Source organism: Anolis carolinensis, chromosome 3 (genome assembly GCF_035594765.1).
Source record: "Anolis carolinensis isolate JA03-04 chromosome 3, rAnoCar3.1.pri, whole genome shotgun sequence".
Classification (NCBI taxonomy): domain Eukaryota; kingdom Metazoa; phylum Chordata; class Lepidosauria; order Squamata; family Dactyloidae; genus Anolis; species Anolis carolinensis.
The window spans coordinates 238,031,119-238,054,346 of NC_085843.1; the positions used below are offsets into that span (position 1 = coordinate 238,031,119).

Genomic DNA, 23,228 nt, shown 5'->3' on the forward strand with positions numbered 1-23,228 from the left:
TTCGACAATGACTCTGGAGAGGTCCTCACTCAGCTATGGGAGTCCACTGGGTGATCTTGAACATCTATATGACAATTTGATCTTTAAATATGATTGAGAAAGGATTGGGAACCCTTTAAAAGACAACTTCTAAAATAAGCTGCATCCATGCCCTTAATAAATAAAACAAAATACATCCATGCCTTTCATAAATAAAACATGTGTTGTGTACTTGGGCTATAGATCCTGATGCACAATGCGGCTGGCAAAGGAAAAATGTTTTAGACTAGTTTAAGAAGTTAATTTAGTGAAGACATTTGATGGCCCCAACTGACCCAGGTGCAAACCCCTGAAATAATAAATTGACCTAAACAGTTAGAAAAAAGAACGAACCTTTTTATTTACAAATAAGAGCATTTAGGGAAGAAAACACACAAAAACCCTACATACATACATACATACATACATACACTCACACACACTCACGGACACACATAACTTGTTCTACTGAATCCACTGCATGCTGCTATGGACTTTGCTGGCATGTATTTCTCCCGTCACTGCTCAATCCGGACCACCACCACAGTAACGTTATCAGCAGACCCTCGCTGCACAGCTTTGTTGGCCAATCTGTTACAGGCAGCTTCATACCTGGCATCGGCGGCTGATTTGGCATCTCTTGTAGGAATCGTTTTGTCCTGTTGACAAGACAAGACGGGTCACTTTCTTCCATTACTTACATTCCAGAGATAGTATTAAGATGCTTCTCTTTCCCCCACGCTGCCTTGAATCTTTTTTGAGGATTCAGCTCAGCACAGAGGCAAGTAATTTGGGCACCTGATGCAAAAACTCGCTAAAAAACAACGCAAAAGGGCCCCTCTCTGGCAGTAAAAATCTTGTAATACAAGACTAAACAACTAATGGTTTGCTATTGTTTCATGACATGAAAATCATCTGTGGGAGGCAATAAGTAAAGGAGCACCCCTTTTCCCCAAGTAACTCACTCAGGTCTGCATTTACTATTTAGTCACTTGCATTGTCTTCTTTTGACTCTGCACAGGCAAGACAGAAACACACCCAGAGGTGTTTTTAAACTAAAAAGAGCAGTTTGCATTTAGCAGGAAGACAAAATAGCCTACCAGGCAGCCCCAACAACACTGCCCTCTTTAACATAAGGCTGCTCTACTGGATCTGTATGTTTTGTTACTTCGTGTCCCTTTATCTCAGAGCACATGCTGGGAAGGAGAAAGGAACTCAGGTCCAGTCTTCATCTACAGTGAAGGCTGACCTCAACTGGCTCCAGAATCAGAAGTTTTGGAGGCAAAATAATCAATGTGGCAATATGTGCAATAGAGCAGAGAGGCACACACTCTTGCAGAAATTGTTTAAAACAATTTATGTACAAGCATTCCCTTGAGTTACAGTTAAAAACATGGATGTTTAGTCACACTTTCGACTAAACAAGTCCGTTATACCTGGCCTTTATCTATATTGAAACTTCCTTGTCACTTTACACTATTTTTCCACTTAGATTCATCTTCCCGTTTATATTTTCTCAAATATGCCTATTTTGATATAGACACTTTTATCAGTTTTGATTGTTGCCCATTTATGTCCTATGTTGGACTTTTTACTGGCATATGGTGACAGTTAATCATTTTATTATTGTGTCTTAATGATGTCTTTTAACTTCTGATGTTAAATGTGATTGATTGGGCTTGCTCCCCATGTGAGCCGCTCCAAGTCCCTGTTGGGGGAGATGGAGGTGGCATACAAAAAGATAAAGTTATTATTATTGTTGTTATTATTATTATTATTATTATTATTATTATTATTATTATTATTATTATTATTATTATTACAGACATCTGACTCATATGACTCCTAGTTACCAACGAGAGTAAGACAAGAAGAAGTGAGAGGAAATCTACTCCTGGAAGAGTTATGGGGAAAAGGTGTCTCCACTGAAGCTTATCATCCACCCTTGCTTCTACGTCAACCCATTTTTTTTTTCAAAATCTCATTAGCACAGGGACAGAAAGTGAGGTGAAATCTTCTGAACAGAGACACAAACAGCAAAACAAATGTTATAGGGGTGTTAACTCTTTCCTGTGCATTCTAAAACTAAAAAAATGTTTTGGCTGGAGTTACACTTAAAAACTGTACCTGTTCCAACTTATATACAAATTCAGCTTAAGAACAAATCTACAGAACCTATCTTGCTCATAACCCAAAGACTGTCTGCATATCCTTCAACAGAAAGCACAGCAAGACTGTTATTGTTAAGAGTGATGTGAAAGTCACAAGAAGTAGATAAAAGGAGCAAGAACGGCCAAATTCTCCTGTCAGTGCTGTGAAAGTGAAGTGAGTTTGCTCCTCTAAGTGCCTTTTTAAAAATTCACTAAACCACTCACCTCCAAACAAGACATGATGAAGTTCACAGCTTCTTCTGGTGAGAAGACTTTGAAAAGACCATCACATGCCAACAGGATAAATCTATGAGAATAATTAGTGATAAGCTTTGTCCAAACTAACCGAGGCAGAAAAAAAAACCAGAACTAAAATAAAAGTTCAGTGCTGTTTTTTTTTTTTTTGGTTTTTTTTTGGGGGGGGAGGGTTAACAAAAGTACTATACATATTTTCCTCCTTTGTTAATTTTGATTCAGTGTTACCTGTCATTGTGTGTAAGTTGGCAGCGTTTCACATCTGGCACAGAAATGACCCCAAAGCGCTTGTACTGTCCATCTCCAATAGATCGAGAGACTTCTAGAACACCGAGAACACGACCTTCCCTAAGAAGGGGAGGAATGGGAGGGATGCAAGTATCATCAAGGCTGAACAACCAAACATTATATAGCACTGCCAATTATGCCCCATTTGTTGGTTACAATAAACAGCATCCCTGGCCAATAGTTGGAAATCTGGGTCCCAGATGTTCAATCACATTTGGAACCAACAAACTACAGAAAGAATCTAGGACCAAGAGGGAGGCCTCCTCTATGAAATTCATGGACAGTCTATTCCTTTACCCTCTAGCTGAGGAACAGGCAGAGTGAAGCCCATGGGCAACATGTAACCATCCCTCCCCTTGAACAGAATTTTTACATTTCTTTTTAAAATTAAAATCCCCCACTTTTTCTGGCTGTACTTATACCATGTTCCCATGGTTGTTTTAGGTCCTACAGAGATCTTTTTAAAAGCAGTAAATAAACATGAACTTTACTTTTTCTAAAAAGTATGCACAGCGGAGACATGTGTTGAGATTTGTAGGGAGAGGGACAAATGCAGCCTCCAAACCTCTGACAATTCTCAAATCCTGCTCTAGTTCTAGAACTCAAGCCAAAACTATCTCTTTCCTTGATTATGCTGTTACATGTCAGTTTAAAGTTGTTTTGCTACTACACGATGGGCCAAAAGTCACAAAGAGGTTTCAATATTTAATAACTCCTTTGTTTTATGTTTTTAATTCACAATACCATAGCATCATACACAATATGCATTGAAAATAAATGTACATTATGTGAGAAACCCCAAATCTCATAAATGGTGCCCAATACCACTTTTTCCTCTCCTTTGAGAGAAAAAGCAGGATATAAATGATGCTGCTGCTGCTGCTGCTGATAATAATAATAATAGGGTAATAATAATAATAATAATAATAATAATAATAATAATAATAATAATAATAATAAATATATATACAGAATCCCTTTGTGACTTTTGGGCCACCCTGTAGCTTAGATGTATAGCGGTTTCCTAATATATACAACCCGGGGTGGAGCTGTTAGGGAATGTCCTTGTTCTACTGGATTTTAAGAAATTTAGGAAAGTCAAATCTATAAGAAAGTACAATTACCAGATATCTACCATGTGACAATGAACATATGCATCATGAGATGGAGGAACAACCAAGTTCCAGGTTTGTTAAAATACAGCAGTGGTTCTTAACCTGTGGTACTCCAGGTATTTTGGCCTACAACTCCCAGAAATCCCAGTCAGTTTACTTTGTCTTTGCATTTATTACCTGACATTCCCCCCAGCCTTTTGGATCCTCATCCGCTCATCATACTGAGTTGGGTTATGCTCCTTACTGAGGCTTAAGGCTGTATGCTTCTGATTCTCTTCATTGTAACGACACAGAATGGCCTGCACTGACAGAAGAAGTCTTGTCAACAAGCAGTACATATTGTAGTCTCACAGTCTCTGCTTGGATAATTATGCAGGACACTGCTGTCCTACAAGGAGATCTTAAGACAGGCTCCAAGCAGCAGACTGAACTGCAGAGATGAGCTCTTTTAAAGCTGTAATGGTGAACACCACCACTGTGTTGGAAATGAGAAAGCATTAACACTTGCATAGAGAGCGCAACTGGGGACAGAAGGAACCCTTTAGTGCAGGCATGGGCAAACTTTGGCCCTCCAGGTGTCTTGAACTCCCACAATTCCTAATAGCCTACTGGATATGGAAATTGAAGTCCAAAACACCTGGAGGGGTGAATTTGCCCATGACGGCTTTAATGCATGCCCGCGGTCTTGTTTTCACCTCTGTTTCCTATATCTATGTAGCTCAAGGTGTTTTGCTTCCTGCCTACATATTGAGGTGACTTCCTCCTCCTTCTAATAAATCTTTGGTGTGCTTTATTACCCTGTGAGAAGTGAGCATTGTGAGGTTTCTCTGCCTCAAGAGGCCTTACACTTACACACACACACACACACACACACACACACAGGTCAGGATTAGAGACTCTACTCTTTTTTTGTCTATCATTTTATACAAAATGCATTACCTGCAACAATAAAAGGAAGCTTTTACCAGAGCATCCTGCGTGTTTCCCATCATTTCCTATTATAAGCTCATATGCAGCACTAGTGGCTACTTTGCATTCTACTCTGGTACAGATACCAAATATTCCTACAGCACCATCTAGCATTCACTAAGAAAACTAAAATAATACAGAACTGTGTTTTCTGTGACTGAGCAGGGATTAAAATCCAAGATTTCCAGTCGACTAGTTCATCACTCAAACTATACCATCATGCTGCCTCTCACACTACAGCACATGAATGATTTTTAACCACCATGGATGCATTCTGCACAATTCTGAGAGACACTGGAGCTCTTTGGCAAAGAGTTCTGATTACCTAATCAAACTATAAATCCCAGAATCCTGCAGGATGGAGCCATGGCAGTTAAAATGCTAAAATATTACAGAGTGCAATAAATCAAAGACAAATGAGGCAGCCCATTTGAGGGACATACTGCCATAATGTATGCGTACTACGTTGCTTCTGTGTAAAAGGGGAAAAGTCTATTTAATGCAAAAGAAACATGTCTAAATTGAACCCAGAACTTCCAATGTGCTTACCCTGCTATCTCCAAGATTGGCAATATACAAGGTATTATCTATCACCAGTACACAAGTTGCTGTAGAACCATCCTTCCAGGCAGGTTTCCTAAAAACACCAGAAATTTTGGGGGAAAATGAGCCCAAGACTCCTTTGAGGCCTGTTTCAAACTTATCTCATATTTCAGCTGCACAATTAGAGTGAGGTGAGGTACACAACTGAAAATACAGGTAATTTAAATCAACGCTGTACTATTTTGACAATACAGTAGAGTCTCACTTATCCAACACTAGCTTATCCAACGTTCTGGATTATCCAACGCATTTTTGTAGTCCATGTTTTCAATACATCATGATATTTTGGTGCTAAATTCGTAAATACAGTAATTACTACATAGCATTATTGCATACTGAACTACTTTTTTGTCAAATTTGTTGTATAACATGATGTTTTGGTGCTTAATTTGTAAAATCATGACCTAATTTGATGTTTAATAGGAGTTTCCTTAATCCCTCCTTATTATCCAACATATTCGCTTATCCAACATTCTGCCGGCCCGTTTATGTTGGATAAGTGAGACTCTACTGTATTTAGAAATCCGTTTTTTAAAAAAACAAACAAAACAAAACAAAAAAACCCTGCATTTCTTTCCTTTCCTAAACATCTACTTAAGAAACACAGAAAATTCTGTTTCTTCTCATATGCAACTTTCTCTAACATATCTTTCCCTGTTGAATACATCATTGTATGCAATTTCTGTGTCAAGAAGTTAACTGAAAAATTCAGATAAGTATAGTATTCATCTCAGTCAACGTATTAGCTTGGAAGTACAAATTTACTCATCTTAAATATCTGCATTATTCCTGAACATCCCTATATAGAAAAATTAATCCTGTGTAAGAACAGTTAAATAGAAATTAAGTATTCAAAAATGCAACCCGAATCCCTATGTACTTTCTAAAATGACAGTGTCATAAATATACTTGACATGATCATGACACCTGGTAAAGTTTCAATAATTTAATTATTCATTTTTAGATGCTATGTTTAATTCGATTTTAACGTTCATAGTCTTTAAGTTTTAAATTGTATACTATTGTTTTTACCACTGTCCAGTTTTGAGTTTAAGATAAAAAAGTGGCATAACAACAACAACAAAAAGTTCTACTTACTGGCTGGAAGCCTGCTTGAGAAATTCTTCATCAGTGTGTTTGAAGGTATCCAGAAGGCACCTTCTTATTGCCTTTTCCACACTGGGCACGTCTCCTGTGACATAAACCCAAGGAAAAGCAACCATCAACCATTATCTCAGATGCCTGGCAACAAGATAGGCATATTGTAATTGTACATTACATAAACAAAAGTTTTTGCTCAGCATAACCTTTCCACTCTCAGTAGCTATGAAGACAGGAAAATCAATGAATTCAATGATGAAGACTGAAACTCAGCCCCAGCTTTTAACCAGCTTGCTCTATGGTAATTGCTTTTGACAGTGTCATTTATCTCCTACATTCAAAGCAACAAGCATCACGAATTCAAAAGAACAATTGCTTGCACAAACAGAAAATTCAACAGAAAATGCTGATTAATGGATACAAATGTTGTCTCTTATGGACAAACACTCTCAGGGTGCTCCTTTAAATCGGGACAGATCTTCAGAGAGCATGGAGCAAAAGGAAGTTATTGCCTGCAACCTAGAATCACAGAGTTGGAATAGACTGCATGGGTCATCTAGTTCAAAGCCCTGCCATTCAGGAAAAGCAATCAAAGCACCCCCCCCCCCCCACACACACACACAAATGATCATCCAGCCTGTTTAAAAGCCTCCAAAGAAGGCAGCTTCCACCACACTCCGAGCTAGAAAGTTCCACTGCTGAACAGCCCTTATAGTCAGGAACAGCTTCCTAATGTTCCGGTGGAATGCATACCTCCGGACAGAGGGAGGCAGATGGATGGCCAGAGGGAGACACTTGAATTCCCCATGAAATGCCAGCCTTTCTGGCTGGTGTTCACACCAGTCAGCGGAGGGGAGGGGCCCAACTAACCTTCCTACAGGTAGCCCTTTCCCCTCTCCTTTTGGTTCTCCTGTCTTTTTCTCTTTAATTTGAACCCATTCCTCTGAGTCCTAGTCTCCAGGGCATCAGAAAACAAGTGTGCTCCCTCTTCCTTATGACATCCTTTCAAGTATTTATACATGGCGATCATGTCTCCTCTCAACTTCACTGTTATTTTGTGCTTTCCATTAAATGTACCTTTGGGAAACTTTCTTATCAAGTTTTGATGTAGATTTTGTGCTGCATAATTTGAAGCTCGAACTCCTCCATGCCCATCAAAGACAGCAAAGTATGAGACGCGGGTGCTGTAAGAGAAGGCATATATACACTGATAGTCTGATCTCACTACAAGATTGGCAAAGAAACTAAAAATGCATTCAGATAACAGAACTGCAAAAAACATCCCATTATCTATATGCTATCTCAAATCATTCTCCTGTAAAAAATAAAACTTTTCTGCAGCCAAAACTTGTGAAAATGAAACTTCTATGCCAGTGGTTCTCGATCTGTGGGTCCTCAGGTGTTTTGGCCTACAACTCTCAGAAATCCCAGCCACTTTACTAGTTGTTAGGATTACTGGGAGTTGAAGGCCAAAATATCCGGGGACCCACAGGTTGAGAACCACTGTTCTATGCTCTCAGCAACATAAATGGCAGATCATGTCTCCCTGTTCAGTCTCCCTGTTATGCTACAAACTTTTCCATGAAGGTAGCACAACTGTTCACATGTTTTTACTAAGAGCATATGCAAGAGCGTTGGATCTCAGCTGCGATTTTCTTCCTTACAGTTTCTCTTCCTCAAAGGACTGCCATTATACACCAAGCTGAAAATACGGACACTGATCATAATGTGAAACAACATTCCAACTAGGTTTCCCATTCATCTTCCATGTGAGAAGTATTATATATTTCTGAATTTATCAAGGTGGAATGTGGCCTTTCTAGTATAGTGTCAACTACACTGGAAAGCCAAAATAAAAACAAAAAAAGACTGAACAGTTACCCACTCCTCTATGGAATTGTTCTAGGAAGGGTTAGGTGACTGTGGAAGGGGGGTGCATTATCCCCATAGGATCATAATCATAGAGTAAGAAGAGACCCCAAGAGCCATCCAGTTCAACCTTCTACCATGCAGGAACACACTATCAAAGCATCCCTGACAGATGGTCATCTAGGCTCTGCTTTAAAATCTCCAGAGAAGGAGATTCCACCACACTCACAGGCAGCATTGTTCCATTGTTGAATAGCTCTTACTGTCAGGAACCTATTCCCAATGTTTAGGTGGAATCTTTTTTTTCTTGCAATTTGAATCTATTACTCTGTGTGCTAGTCTCACAGCTGAACACTTAAAAGCTTAAGCACCCCTATCAGAATATTTATAAATACTGAATTCCAGATCTTGAAAATTAAGATGGATTGGAAAGGAAAATCACATCTATGAATGCCCTGGGAAACAACTACTTACAGCAAAATGGTAAGGAATTATGAACAAGTTCATGGCTCTATCTGTATGGGTCAAGTACTGCAAGTAGAAATGTAGAAGAAAAAGAACATGGACCACTTCCAGACATCAAACCAAATGAATTCAAAGCCACTGTCCACACAAGGCTGTTCTACCATAAGATGGAAGACATTAAATATATATGCATCAAAGTAAGTACTCAGAGATATAAGGCGTACATTTGTGAGGGCAGAGGGCTGCACTCTTCCGTAATATCATTCAGAATCACATGGGCATCCTGCATCTCTTCTCGTTCACCTTTCCTCTCTGCCACATAGCCCTTCAGAGGAAGAATCTCAGAGAAATCTAAAGAGGAATCAAGAAAAGATACATTCAGGATTCAATCTCTGCGCTCCCTTTTTTGAACAAAGGCAAAAAAGTTACCTAACGAAGGCAAGGAAGAAGTGCGCTGAAAACATATTCAGCACAAACTGTGTTTAAGCTTTAAGACATTCATACATGACATTCATGTTAGGAAAAGTCTCCTATGACTGCTATGGTTATGTAGCAAGCAGGGCATGGCAATTTAGGGTACCATAGCAATGACACTCACATAAAAAACTAACAGCAACGTAGTGCTTAGAGATAGGCACAAGAAGGCAGGAAGACAACATTTTTATAAGAAGCTGTTCAAATTGTGTAAGTAATAACCTCTGAATGTGTGACAATATGAGGGTAGCTATCATATCGTTAAACTGAACAACCACAGTCAATTGTATCACAGCAAACACATTAAAACACTGCACTCTGAAGCGTGCAAAAATGCAAACAGTATTAGAAACTGGGGGATGGACACCATGGTGGCAAACCAGGTTATATTGCAATAAACACCTATAAATGTACAGTTAGCATTACAAAAAACTTGTGGGACAGAGCAAGAAGAATAAAGTCCTATATTTTATTATCCATTCAGTTTGAAAAGAGAACGCTTTATTCACATTGATTCTTCTTAATTCTGGAGATCATGTTATTGTTGAAAGGTACTTTAAGAAACAAGCTGGTAATCTACAGGCTGAATTAAAAAATAAAACAAAACAGTAACATGACTAACCTACCTCCCAAGGCTATTGTGAGGAGGCAGGGGGTAAGCCTCATGTTGACTGTAACCCAGAGCTCCTCGGAGGATAAGAGGGCTACAAATGTGAGAGAGGCAAGGAAAAAGGAGCTGGGAGAAACCCATTCTTTACAGACATGGGTGTTCTGTAAGGGTTTTGCCCATAGATACGAACCCACACTTGCCCTTAACTGATCATTAGCAAGACTGTTCTCAAAAAGGTAATGTTATCTTTACCCTAATATAAAGTAAGCACTACAAAAGACAAGAAGTATTTGGCTTCAGATTGTCTGAAAACCTTTACAAACTTTCTTTTCCACAAGTTCTTCACTCCCATTCTTCTCCCCTTCCGTGGACTTTCTCTTTTCTCCCCTTCCATAGCTCACAGGAAGGGAAACTTGTTCTGCAGGATGCGAAACTAGAAAATAAAATGTCAACTGTTATTATGTCCTCTACTGTTCCATATTTACAAGGGCAATTTCATTTTTTAAAAAACCTGATTCCATAAAACTATGCTCTAAAGTGTTCTTGCTACATCGTTTTGGTAACTGTTTGGAGTCAAATTCCTTTCTGCTACAGATCATATCAGCCTTTTTTACTACAATCAATTTGCTGAAGTCAAAATGGGGCACTTCATGCTTTCTGAAACTTACAGCCCCATGTACACAGAGGCACTGAATGCACCTTACATTACATCTGAAGGAGACAGTTAAAAACAACTGTGGTTGAGATCCTGTACTGGGAGATATATCTTCGGCACATGGCGCTATTATCTAAAACTCACTTTTTGAGTAATGCAGTTCTCTCAACACAGTAATGTCTGTATTATTGGGGAGTGGGGGGATCAGTGGAGATGTATCCAGCTGTTTCCCTGTATTATGGACATCATCTACAGAGATTTCCCAAAGACCTATAGTATCACTAGCTATAGCAAAAATAACAGGATGCATTTCCACTAATCGTCCAACAAAATGGAAATGGCCACAGAGCTTCACTTAAAAGGTGGGTTGAGGTAGTTTTGGCCCTTTCACAGTCAGTAAAGGATCCTGACCACTGCAATGACTGAAAGTGGTTTGAGAGCACATATAGGCTTAACATATAACCTGCTAACAAGGTGCCAGCCTATGTTAAGGAAAAGCAGCTATGGAGAGGAAGGCTTTGGAATTGACAAACCTCCTGGAAAGCCTACTAACACATTACCCTATGATTGCTTCTGTATTAACTCACCCTTTCCTAAAGCTACATTTCCCAAAAAAACATTCATTAGGATTCCACATCTGCATGCTAAGCATAGTGTGGCTTTTGTTTGGGAATATGCTCAACTGAAATGTGAGTCTCAATGGAAATGGATATGAACAAATAATACATTAGTGAGGTGAATTGTGTGGCCCTCCAAATACAGCTGAAATTGCAGCTCCCAGAATTTCTTTTCACTGATTATACGAGCTAGGGCTGTTGGAAACTGCAGTTCAAGAATTCCCACTAATGGAGTAAGTGCAATCTTACTTCTTTATATATCAGAAATATAATTAATGTAGGATCCAGAAGAAAATACAAATCGAACACCTTACCCAGCCTCTGACAGATAAGACTAAATTCAGCTGGCAATGCTTCACAAGCAAAACCCAGACTGTTTACTTACAGTCTCAATAGTCATGGCCCAAAACTGTTTTTTTACTTCAACTTAGTGTGAGCGGTGTTTTAATGTACAGAGGCAGAAAAGGCATGCTTTAACTTCTGCAGACACACTTAATGGATTATTATATACAGCATTCTTTCCAGAGCTTTCTCAACTACAACTCCCAGAATCCCCAACCAGAAGACCTAAACTATGACACACACCACTGAATATAAACAGTCCAACATTTAGCTCAAGAGGGATTGGGAACACTTGTGAATCCCATGGCTAGAGCACAATCTAGAAAAAGCCCACTAGGCTGAAGGTCTACTGATCTGAATAACCCTCAACTGAAACAAAAGGAAATGTGGTTTGCATCAAAGCTTTAGTCAATTGGGAAAAGCAAATATCTCCTTCCTATCCCTGGTTTTCAGGGGAATAGAAAACAGTAAGTTTGTGGACAGATGAAACAATGTTTGCCCATTCAAAACAAGAGCAGAATGTCTTTCCCTCACTCTGAATTCCCATTGCAATTTGGTTAATCACTAAACCAGAAACGTTACATCAAAGATGAAGGACCTTTGGTCCTCTGGATGTTTTAACCTACAGTTCCCATCACTGACAGTCAAGCATGGTCAATAGTAAGTGACTGCTGGAATTTCAAAACATTTAGAAGACCAAAGTTTCCACTTGTGGGTTACATGTTATCAAACTGCCTACATTTCCAACTGGTAGAAGTAAAGTACACACTGCTGCCATGTAATCATTTTTCAAAGAGACTGCCCAGATAGTCGACTGCTGCAAAGGGATCTTCCACTGAACAAAAGTCAGAGCACAAAAGAAGTGGAGTTTTCAAGGGATATTTCACCTCCTGCAAACCATCACTTACAGCACTGAATTTTTCCCTTTGATGGAGTATACAGATTAACCAACAATTAAAGGCATTGGCATGTGTGACTGGGCTCACCTGTGTTCCCACTGCTGGCAGGTGGGAGATCATCAAAAAGCAAAGAGCTTCCTGCATCTTAAAAGACAAGAAGGAACAGGCTTAGAATTTAGGCTCCACTGTAAACAGATTTCTGGGATAGCATAATAGAAGAGAAGAAATTATCCAACGTAATTCTACCAAGATAAAGTATTTCCTAAATTATTTGCTTGTTCAGAAGAGGCCATTGAATCTAGCTCAAGACAATGGAAGGAGTAGGAGGACACATACTGTCTGGGAGCACACTGCCATTTCCTTTCCTCCTAAGCCAAATTGCCTTTCCACTATCTCTCCTTGGAAGCTTTTGAGGGAGGTTTTGGACAAGGCACAAAGGGTTAGGATACAGGCAGTCTGAGTTATACATGTCCAACTTACAAATAACTCATAGTTAAGAACGGGGGTGAGACAACAGGAAGTGAGAGGATTCTACCCCTTAGAAGGGAAATTCACTCCAGAACAAGTTGACATGGGGGAAAGATATCGTCACGGAAGTTTTAATACCAATCCTTGTTTCCGCAACAAGCCCAATTTTTCAAAATCCAATTTTCACAGGGACAGAAAGTGAGGGCAAATCTTCTGAACACAGGCTTAGATAGCAAATCCTAACCCTACCCCTTCCCTGTGCTATCCAAAGCTAGCCAGTTTTAAGCATGAATTTTAAACTTGTGTCTTATGTTTAATTTCTGTTCTGTGTATTTTAATATGTATATTTTATAGAAATGCATATATGGATAGAATTTTTACAATGTCTATGTGTTTTAATTATGCTACAACCCCCTCAAGCCACGAGGAGAGGCGGGTAAGAAATAAAATTATTATTATATATTTATATATGGAGTTACACTTATAAAATATACCTGTTCAGACTTACATGCAAATTCAACTTAAAAACAAACCTACAGAACCTATATTGTTCATAGCCCAGGAACTGCTTGATTTTTAAAAATGCATTTATAATGGATGCACATGAATTGAATATTTTTCTTTGCCATTTTGATGAAGAATTTTAGCCATAGAGAACTACAGGATTCCCACTACATATCTACATAAACCCTTCTAAACTAGAGCCCTCCAGCTGGTGCACTAGCCCTGTGTTTACAGCACTTGTAGTCCCATAAATGTAGATCAGAACAGGTTCGGATATGGCAGTAACTCTCTAGAGTTTCAGGCAGAGGGATTTCAAAGCCCTACATGGAGATGGCAAAGGCTGAAAACAGAACCATACGAACTATGACTTTTGTCCAGTAACACTAGTTGTCTCTAAAGACCTACTTCAGGATAAATTCTCATAAACAGAATGTTCTACAGATGTGTGACAGGTAGGTATGTTTGCTAATTAGGCATGGCACACAGACATGAATACAGAGGTTGCTTTTAGCATGTTAGGACAGGGGAAAAGATATTCCATTTTTTCTTTCTACCATACAGCATGTTGTCTGTGCATTGTAATAATAGCCATGCTGTCCCTCAAAACATTACCAGAAGCCCAAATACAGAAAGGAAGCTTGTGTGGGTAGCTGAATACCAAAAGTAAAGTTGGACAAATAAGCTTAATATAATGATAGAGAGCTAGGGTAGAGATCCCTTTGGATACAGAAATTGGGTCCATACTGTTCCGTGAAGCTAAAAGAGATAAGAACATATTCTGAGTGTTAAAACACTTTTTATAATATAACCTAGAGACCAAAGAAGAACACTCTGTATGTTGGTGTATGGACCATCATAAAGACATAAATGTGCGCATCCTGTAATTTAACAATTTTGACAACATGCTAATTTCACATAAAAACAGACTGTTCTAGTTAACAGAAATCAATACTTTCATTTGGTATTTTGGAAGCACACAAACTTGGCAATAGCTACTTCCTGACAATTAACCCTTGCAGGTCACAAATGTAAACTAACCCCTATTACTATTTTGAAAATCTGGTAACGCTAACAAAGAGCAAGACCATGCTAACTACAACCACTGGTTCCTCTTCCAATTGATGCTAATATGTGAAAGACAAAATATCCAGAAAAACCATACCCAAGTCAGTGCCGCTGACTGGTGGGAGATCATCAAAAAGCAAAGACCCTCTCCGCTCTTCTTTATCTAGAGAAACATCCCAGAAGAGAAAATTAGAAGAGACCCTTGGCCACAAATAATACAACAGAGGTATCACATGGTTACACTCTATCCAGATGAAACTACAGAATTATTTTGGGTCTCCTATACCCACAACACTGGCAGGAATCCAGTAACCATGAATTCCTATAAGGAGTGGCTTAGGGAGATAAGGATGGTTACTCAGGAGAAGAGGAGGATAAGAGATTAAAGGTTAAAGGTAAAGGTTTTCCCCTGACGTTAAGTCCAGTCGTGACCGACTCTGGGGGTTGGTGCTCATCTCCATTTCTAAGCCGAAGAGCCAGCGTTGTCCGTAAACACCTCCAAGGTCATGTGGCCAGCATGACTGTATGGAGCGCCGTTACCTTCCCGCTGGAGCGGTACCTATTGATCTACTCACATTTGTATGTTTTCGAACTGCTAGGTTGGCAGGAGCTGGGGCTAACAGTGGGCGCTCATTCTGCTCCCGGGATTTGAACCTGGGACCTTTTGGTCCACAAATTCAGATAAGAGATTACTTGATAATTATGTTTAAACATTTGAAAAGATGTTGCACTGAGGAGGGAACAAGCTTGTTTTCTGCTGCTCCAAAGACTAAGTCACAGAGCAATGGATTCAAGCTGCAGGAAGAGAGAATCCATTTAAACATTAGAAAGAATTTCGTGACAGAGTTCTTTGGCGGTGGAATATGCTGCCTCAGAATGTGATGGAATCTCCTTCTCTGGATGGTTTTTAAGGAGCAGCTGGATGGCTATCTGCTGGGAGTGCTTTGATTGTGTGTTCCTGCTGGGCAGAACGGGTCTGAACTGGATGGCCTTTGGGGTCTCTTCCCATTCTAGGGGACCTGGAATCAGCCTCAGAGGAGGCTGCCTAAGTATTTAATTTGGTTTTGTATTCTAAGCAACTAAAAGATGTTCCAAGTCTTCTGAGTGATGATGCTGGATCTAATGTAATGTCCGTAATGTAATGTCTGTTTGTGGGGACCTCATATCTCCCAAACGATTTTACCGATTGCTACGAAATTTGGTCACAATATAGCATTCAAACTGACAGGGATTTTCAGGCATTAACATATCTACTATCACAAACCTGTTACAGCTGAGACAGGTAAAACCATGCCCCGTAGAAACGGCCAATCAGTCTCCTACTCCCTTAGCAACCGTCATAGCAGACAGCTCCTCCCCTTAGCAATGGCGCTAGCAACGGCCAAGCAGTCTCCTCCCTTTAGCAACTGGCATGGTCGGGGCCGCAAGTGACAGCTAGGCCTGCCTCCTTGCCACTATTTGGCTTGGCGAGTTACACGAAGCCAAGGCTCTGTGGCCTAGCCATGGAAAGGAGGAATATTGAGAATGAAAATCCTTTTCATGGGCCCCAGCGTGGTGAGTGAGAGATATCACTACGTATTATATTATTATTATTATTATTGTATTACATTCCAATTATCCACAAGCATCGTGAAATCACATATATCTGAAGCCTACTCTTTCTCTATCCCTTCTTTCCCATTGAACCTGACTGGGCCACAGCAACGCGTACAGCTAGTAAATACAGCTAGGAAATAATAAAAAATTAAATAGAAGCCTCCACCAACTCTAGGATTCTAATACTGACAGGAGTTTTAATAACTGGATCTACAGCAGCAACCATCCATGCAACAAGTGTGTGTGTGTTTATATAAGTTTGTGTGTACGCACAAGCATGTGTATATATGGTATATATACACATACACATAGTAGACTCTCCGTTAACTGAAACTCAAGCAAATAGCAAAGGAATCAATGAAATAAAACTTTAACTAAAAATAAAAACTAACAGTGAAATCAGTACACCCGAGTTGCATTAAGGTACATTTGTGGTAATCTGCTTTCAATTATAATTGTATTTCAACATCACTATCAAAACACTGAGTTTAAGGTATGGTCTAGTGTGGAGATCTATTAGTTGGACCAATTTTTAATAGTAACTCAGCTAAGAGCAACTACAGTTATCTGGCACCGACCTAACCCCACTGGTGCCGGTTAACTGAGAGTCTCCTCTCTCTCTCTCTCTCTCTCTCTCTCTCTCTCTCTGTATATGTATATATGTGTGTGAATACGTGCAGTTTCTGCCTGCAATGCGCCTGGGTATCAATAACTGACACGTGTGTCTATGGATACTTTCACACGTGTTCATGTGTCACAGTATTTGGCCAAGGGGCATTATGCGGGTCTCTCTTCCCTCCCTCCTGAAAAAGCCATCCCAACACAACCCTTACTATCCACCTTCGCGGGCCCTAATCCAGGCCTTTCCCTCCCCTCCCTCCTCCATTGCTCACCGATTGCTGCGGGCGCCGCAGAGGCCTGCTCCGGGAAGTCCCCGAACAGATCCATCCGGCCTGAGCTGCAACTGCAGCACCGACTGTTTCCTCCTCCTCACGCCAAGGCCGCACGAGCTGCCAATCGTTTGCAGAAAGCGGAACGGAATGCCGCGCTGATTGGCTGCCCTTCGCTTCCCGTGCCTCTACGTCTCCTTAAGGGGCGGGGCTAGCGCCAAAACAACAAACAAGAGGAGCGCCGGACTTCAACTCCCAGAAGCCTCAGCCAGTTTGGGTGAGGACTAGGAATTGTGGGAGTTGAAGTCCAAAATATCTGGAGGCCCAAAGCAGTGGCGACCTCTCTCACGAAGCAACCACCCCGCTTCCTGTCTCTCTCGTTCTTCACTCTACGGGTCTGATGGCGGGGGGCGGGATTATCTCTTGTCAATCACGCTGAGGTTGTTTTTATTTCTTCGCCACTTCCGGAAGGCCGGTCTTCTTTTTCCGGGTCTAATTGGTAGCCATAGACAAGGCCTCCCCCGAAAGGGCATCACAGAATTAATTCAGTTTGCCGCCACTTTTAACTTCTGTGGCTCAAGGCTATGGCGTCATGGGAGGCCCTCCCCTTCTTTGCCTTGTCGAAGGCTTTCATGGCCGGGATCACAGGGTTGTATGTTTTCCGGGCTGTATGGCCATGTTCCAGAAGTATTCTCTCCTGACGTTTCGCCCACATCTATGGCAGGCATCCTGAGAGCTTGTGAGGTTTGGAGAAACTAAACCTTCCTTGCTTAGTTTCTCTATACCTCACAACCTCTGAGGATGCCTGCCATAGATATGGGCGAAACGTCAGGAGAGAATACTTCTGGAACATGGTTTATACAGCCCGGAAAACATACAACAACCCAGGGCTGGTGCCTTTCCAAACTATGAATCCCATGATTGCATAATATAACTCTGGCTGACACTGACCACAAAGTCACATCAAATGACCTAGAGCAGGCATGGGCAAGCTTGAGCCTTCCAGGTGTTTTGGACTGCAACTTCCACAATTCCTAACAGCACAATCTGTTTGCCAAGTTTCTCTACCCATAAGGTATCTAGCTTGTGATGGATCTGCAAATCATCCTATTCAAGAAGCTTGTGCCTTCAACACCCTTACCTGGTCATTGCAAATTCTTCCTGCACATCTACTTGATTTGAAGCCCATGCCTTCAAATCTCTTAACATGGTTTTTGCACATCCTTGCTTCAGATCTGCTACTTGGAGACATCTGTGGGTTCAAGAAGACCATTACTTCAAATCTCTTACCTGGTCATTGCAAAGCCTTCCTGCAGATCTTCTACTATTGGAAATGGCAACCGTCAACAAGCCTTCTATAATAGTTATTGGTTATGTATGTATTTGAGATTACTTACTATAGTAAAGGTCAAGTCCATTCATGTCCAACTCTGGGGGGTTGGAGCTCCTCTCCATTCTGAATTCGAAGAGCCAGCGTTGTCCGTAGACACCTCCAAGGTCATGTGTCCAGCATGACTGCATGGAGCACCGTTACCTTCCTGCCGGAGTGATACCTGTTGATCTACTCAAATTTGCATGTTTTTGAACTGCTAGGTTGGCAGAAGCTGGGGCTAACAGCAGGTGCTCACTCTGTTCCCTGGATTCGAACCTGCAACCTTTCGGTCCACAAGTTCAGCAGCTCAGTGTTTTAATACACTGCACCACCAGGGGCTTACTATATTGTATGCATATCATGGTATGCAGTTTTTCCCTTAACTCAATGTTGTTTGATGCTGTGGGAGCGACTACAAGCCATGTGACCCAGATCTGAGAACGTTCAGAGAGACTCCATTTTAGAACCTGTTTGAATCAGAAGTCAGTTGGAAGTCAGTTATGTCAGTTGCTATCAGTTATTTATTTATTTATTTACAGTATGTATATTCCGCCCTTCTCACCCCGAAGGGGACTCAGGGCGGATCACATTATACACATACAGGGCAAACATTCAATGCCCATAAACACATCGAACCGAGACAGAGACAGACAGACAGATGCAGAGGCAATTTAACCTTCTCCTGAGGGGATGTTCATTTCTGGCCACAGGGGGGAGCAGCTGCTTCATCATCCACTCTGATGGCACTTCCTCATTCCAACATTGTAAATTAGTTAAACTTGCCTCCCCACTTTTATAAGTGGTACCTTATTTCCTACTTGATAGATGCAACTATCTTTCGGGTTGCTAGGTCAGCAACGAGCAGGGGCTATATTTTATTTTTAATTGATGGGTGCTCACCCCGCCACGGGCTGGCCTCAAACTCATGACCTCATGGTCAGAGTGATTTATTGCAGCAGCTGCTCACCAGCCTGCGCCACAGCCCGGCAGTTAGAGCAGGCATGGTGAAACTAAGGCCCGGGGACCAGATGCGGTCCCTTGGGCACTTACCTCAGGCCCTCCTCATTTTCCCTGCCCTCATGGCATAAAGTCGTGGTGGCCCACCACATCTTAATGCATAAAAGATGGGGGAGGAAGGCACGCAGCAGCTGAGAATCCTCTGGAATGCTCTCAGCCACCGCATGTCTTGCCCTCCTCCCGGCATAAGGATGGTGTGAGCAGCCCTGTCCTTATGCTGGGAGGACGGCTTGAGGAAGGCATGCAGCGGTTGAGAGCCCTCTGGGATGCTCTTGGATGTCGCTTGCCTCACTCTCCTCCTAACATAATGCCGAGAGGACAGCCTGAATATTGAGACAGGAGGATTGGAGCAGTTGCAAACATGTCCTGTTTTCCTCGGCATAAAGATAGGGAGAGCAGCCCCATCCTTATGCTGGGAGGACAACCTGAGAATGACCCGCCCCCTCCTGGCCCAGCCCTCTCCTCCTGGGTCCATCCCACCCGGCGTGTGCCTGGCTACTCTCTTTCCCAGGCCCACAATGCGGCCTCAAGGCAAAAAAGTTTGCCCATGCCTGAGTTAGAGTGTGAGTCAGTTTGCATCACAAGTATAGTACAGTATAGTTGATGTATGAAGTTAGTTGAGTATGGTATAATATGCTGCACCGAGTACAGTGTTACCTCACTACTTCGTGGTTCACTTTTCACAGATTCGCTGTTTCGCGGTTTTTCAATAAACTCTAAAAGACTATTATGAATCATGAAAAATTACAATTTACAGCCTAAGGAAGGGAGGAAGGAGAAGCCCAAGGGAAAGAAAAAGAGCCCAGGCGGCAACGGGAGGAAAAGGAGGTGATTTATCAACACACGATTGGTTGATAAAGACTTAAAATAGTGTATAACTACTAAAATAATGTATAAATATTAAAATAATACTTCACAGATTTTCACTTATTGCGGGTGGTCCTGGAACCTAACCCCAGCGATAAGTGAGAGAACACTGTAGTCCGTTCATATTAAGTCAATGTTCAGTAATGTATTAGACCAGAAAGAGTGTTAATATGAAACTATTAAGAAATGTACCTGTATGCTGAATACATGAAGTTTGTAAGTAAATAAACTATGTTAACTTTTAATGAAGACTACAGTAGAGTCTCACTTATCCAACATTCACTTATCCAATGTTCTGGATTATCCAACGCATTTTTGTAGTCAATGTTTTCAATACATCGTGATATTTTGGTGCTAAATTAATAAATACAGTAATTACTAAATAGCATTACTGTGTATTGAACCACTTTTCCTGTCAAATTTGTTGTATAACATGATGTTTTGATGCTTAATTTGTAAAATCATAACCTAATTTGATGTTTAATAGGCTTTTGCTTAATCTCTCCTTATTATCCAACATATTCGCTTATCCAATGTTCTGCCGGCCCGTTTATGTTGGATAAGTGAGACTCTACTGTACTTATTTTTGATCTCTTTAGAGCATGATTTAAAAGCAATATATTTTATGGGGGAGTAGATATTTTTGGACAACTGTAATAACTCTTCTGAAGATCTGCTATATATGTTATTCATTGGCATATCTTTGTTCCTAACAGTTCAAAGAGGAAACCAAGGATATCAGTCCTTAACATTTGAGAAACCTAAATTGTCTTGCATGAATAGTAGTGGATATTTACCACTAAGGAGATTATTCACTCAATTGAATTTTTAACTCTTCTCAGGAAGATCATAAATTACAAAGGTAATGATCTCTAACAAGGTAATGCATTTCCAAAAGGTTATGATTATTCCAAATAGTGTCAATGCCAATCTCCAAAAGGGTTACGCTTCCTGCAGACCTTCCACTTGGTGACTGCTGTGGGTTAAACGATGAACATGCCTTCAAATCTCTTACCTGGTTATTGCACATCCTTGCTGCAGATCTTTTTGGTGACAGTTGTGGGTTCAAGAAGTCCATTACTTCAAATCTCTTGCCTGGTCATTACAAACCCTTCCTGCAGATCTTCTACTTGGTGACTGCTGAAGGTCAAAGAAGCTTGTGCCTTCAAATCTTGCAGTCAAACATAGGACCCCGCAAAAAAGATTTATAGTTTTCCAAGGGCAACAAACCAAAATGAAATACAGTGGCACCCTTCCTCTTACATGAAGTCTCCCAAGCCCTGCCACTTCCAGACCCTTGCTTCTGCCCTCTATCCTCCTAACTATGAACTATATTTTATTCCACTTTATTCTAAAAAATCTATTAAATATATTCTGTGGGTTCAAGAAGCTCATGCCGCCAAATCTCAAATGGTTTTTGCACATCCTTGCTGCAGATCCTCTACTTAGTGACTGTTGTGGTTTGAAGAAGTTAATTGCTTCAAATCTCTTACCTGGTCATTGCACATCCTGGCTGCAGATCTTCTACTTGGGTGACTGCTGTGGATTCAAAACGTTCATTACTTCAAATCCCTAACCTGGTCATTGCACATCCTTCCTGCAGATCTTCCACCTGGCTTACTTGTATTTTACTATGAGCTCCTGGATTGATTTGTCCTCATTTACTGAGACTATTCTCGTTTTCTTAAATAATAATTTCCTTAGGAAACCATAGCATGTAAGATTGTAATCCACAAAAAGAAAATGGGATATAGTTAAATTAAAGATTTATATAATGAAATAAGAAATCAATGGAATGGAAACAATTGGTAAGATTGGGATAAATTGTTTAATATTAAGAAAAATTTGGGAACAAATCAAAAAGGAAGAAAGTAATGAGGGAGAAAATATAATAGACAAGACTTGATGGTGAAAAAGATTAAATAAAATATATGAAAGAATGATAGAAGATAAGGAATCTATGTATAGGACAATGGAAAACAAGTGGGAAAAGGAAGGGGGCCAAATCGTGACCCAAGCTGAATTACTAAAACAAAATGTGATATAAATATGCAAATTTTGTTAATAGGGATATATGGGAATAGAAGAATTAAGGAGCAAGACCAAGAATTAATCATGATAATGTTTAGAGTTGCACACGCAAGAATAGCGTGGGGCTGGAAGGATAAAAAGAAATAGACACTTGAAAATGGTATGAATATATGTAGGATCAAATACAACTGAAAGTATGGATGTTATAAGAAGAAAAAAAACATAGTCAGACAAGCAGAAGAAAATTAAAGAAATATGGACTCCATTTAGCAGATGGCTACAGATCGTTAAACCAGATGATAAAAGCTGGAAGAAAAAATTGGATAGAATGGAAAGAAGGCTCATGTAACAATAAAAAAGGTTTAAGTTGTCAACAGGGAAGAGGGTGGGGTGGGTGTGGGGAGGGAGAAGGGAATGGAAAAGGATAAACTATGGTAACTATGATTATGTATATAATCATATAATGTGTATATCATATAATTATGTATATATACAAAATAAAAACAAAAAGAAAATGGCTGTGTTGCAACTACTTGGGGCATTTCTTCTTTTGTGTCATTCAGGCACTGTCTGTGTGGACAAAATACATCTTACCCATCTTATATTGGCTGGTATTCTGCCACACATCATTTATGTCAATCTGTGCTCCATCCAATTCTTTGGCCCTTCAAACTGCTTTAAAACAAATGTCTGTTTACCCCAAATTCTGGACCAGGATCCAAACTGGAAGATTTAAGGGTGGACAAATCAATTTGTGGAAGAGGACCAGGGCCAGTAGGTCAAATGATCATTCCTACCAGGAAATTAGAGAAGGCATTTGGGCAACTGAGGCAGAAAATTTTAGGGGAAAGACGCCTCCTTTCTTCAAAGGAAAGTGGAAACAAGGCGAAACTAGGAAAATCAACCCACCATTTGCTGCCTCTTTGTGATCCTTACTGCCAACTGCTTCACCTTGAGTCCCCCACTCCAGCCTTAACTGCCACAGAAC

General features: G+C 40.5%; 1 protein-coding gene across 2 annotated transcripts; it reads right to left on the minus strand.

Annotated features, from left to right (window-relative positions):
• Positions 1-354: 354 nt before the first annotated feature.
• ilkap (ILK associated serine/threonine phosphatase) lies at positions 355-17,147 on the minus strand. 2 transcript variants are annotated; one of them, XM_008106438.3, is made up of 12 exons: positions 16,957-17,147; positions 14,565-14,630; positions 12,518-12,574; positions 10,231-10,350; positions 9,058-9,184; positions 7,577-7,683; positions 6,497-6,590; positions 5,345-5,432; positions 4,004-4,125; positions 2,652-2,771; positions 2,394-2,475; positions 355-677 (listed from the first exon to the last, which is right to left on the minus strand). In XM_008106438.3, the coding sequence occupies exons 1-12, from the start codon at positions 17,009-17,011 to the stop codon at positions 537-539; spliced, it is 1,179 nt and encodes a 392-aa protein (XP_008104645.1). In that variant the 5' UTR covers positions 17,012-17,147; the 3' UTR covers positions 355-536. The 2 variants fall into 2 exon arrangements, with proteins under 2 accessions (XP_008104645.1, XP_008104646.1); XM_008106439.2 differs by lacking the exon at positions 16,957-17,147 and having other exon boundaries at positions 10,245-10,350.
• Positions 17,148-23,228: the final 6,081 nt, after the last annotated feature.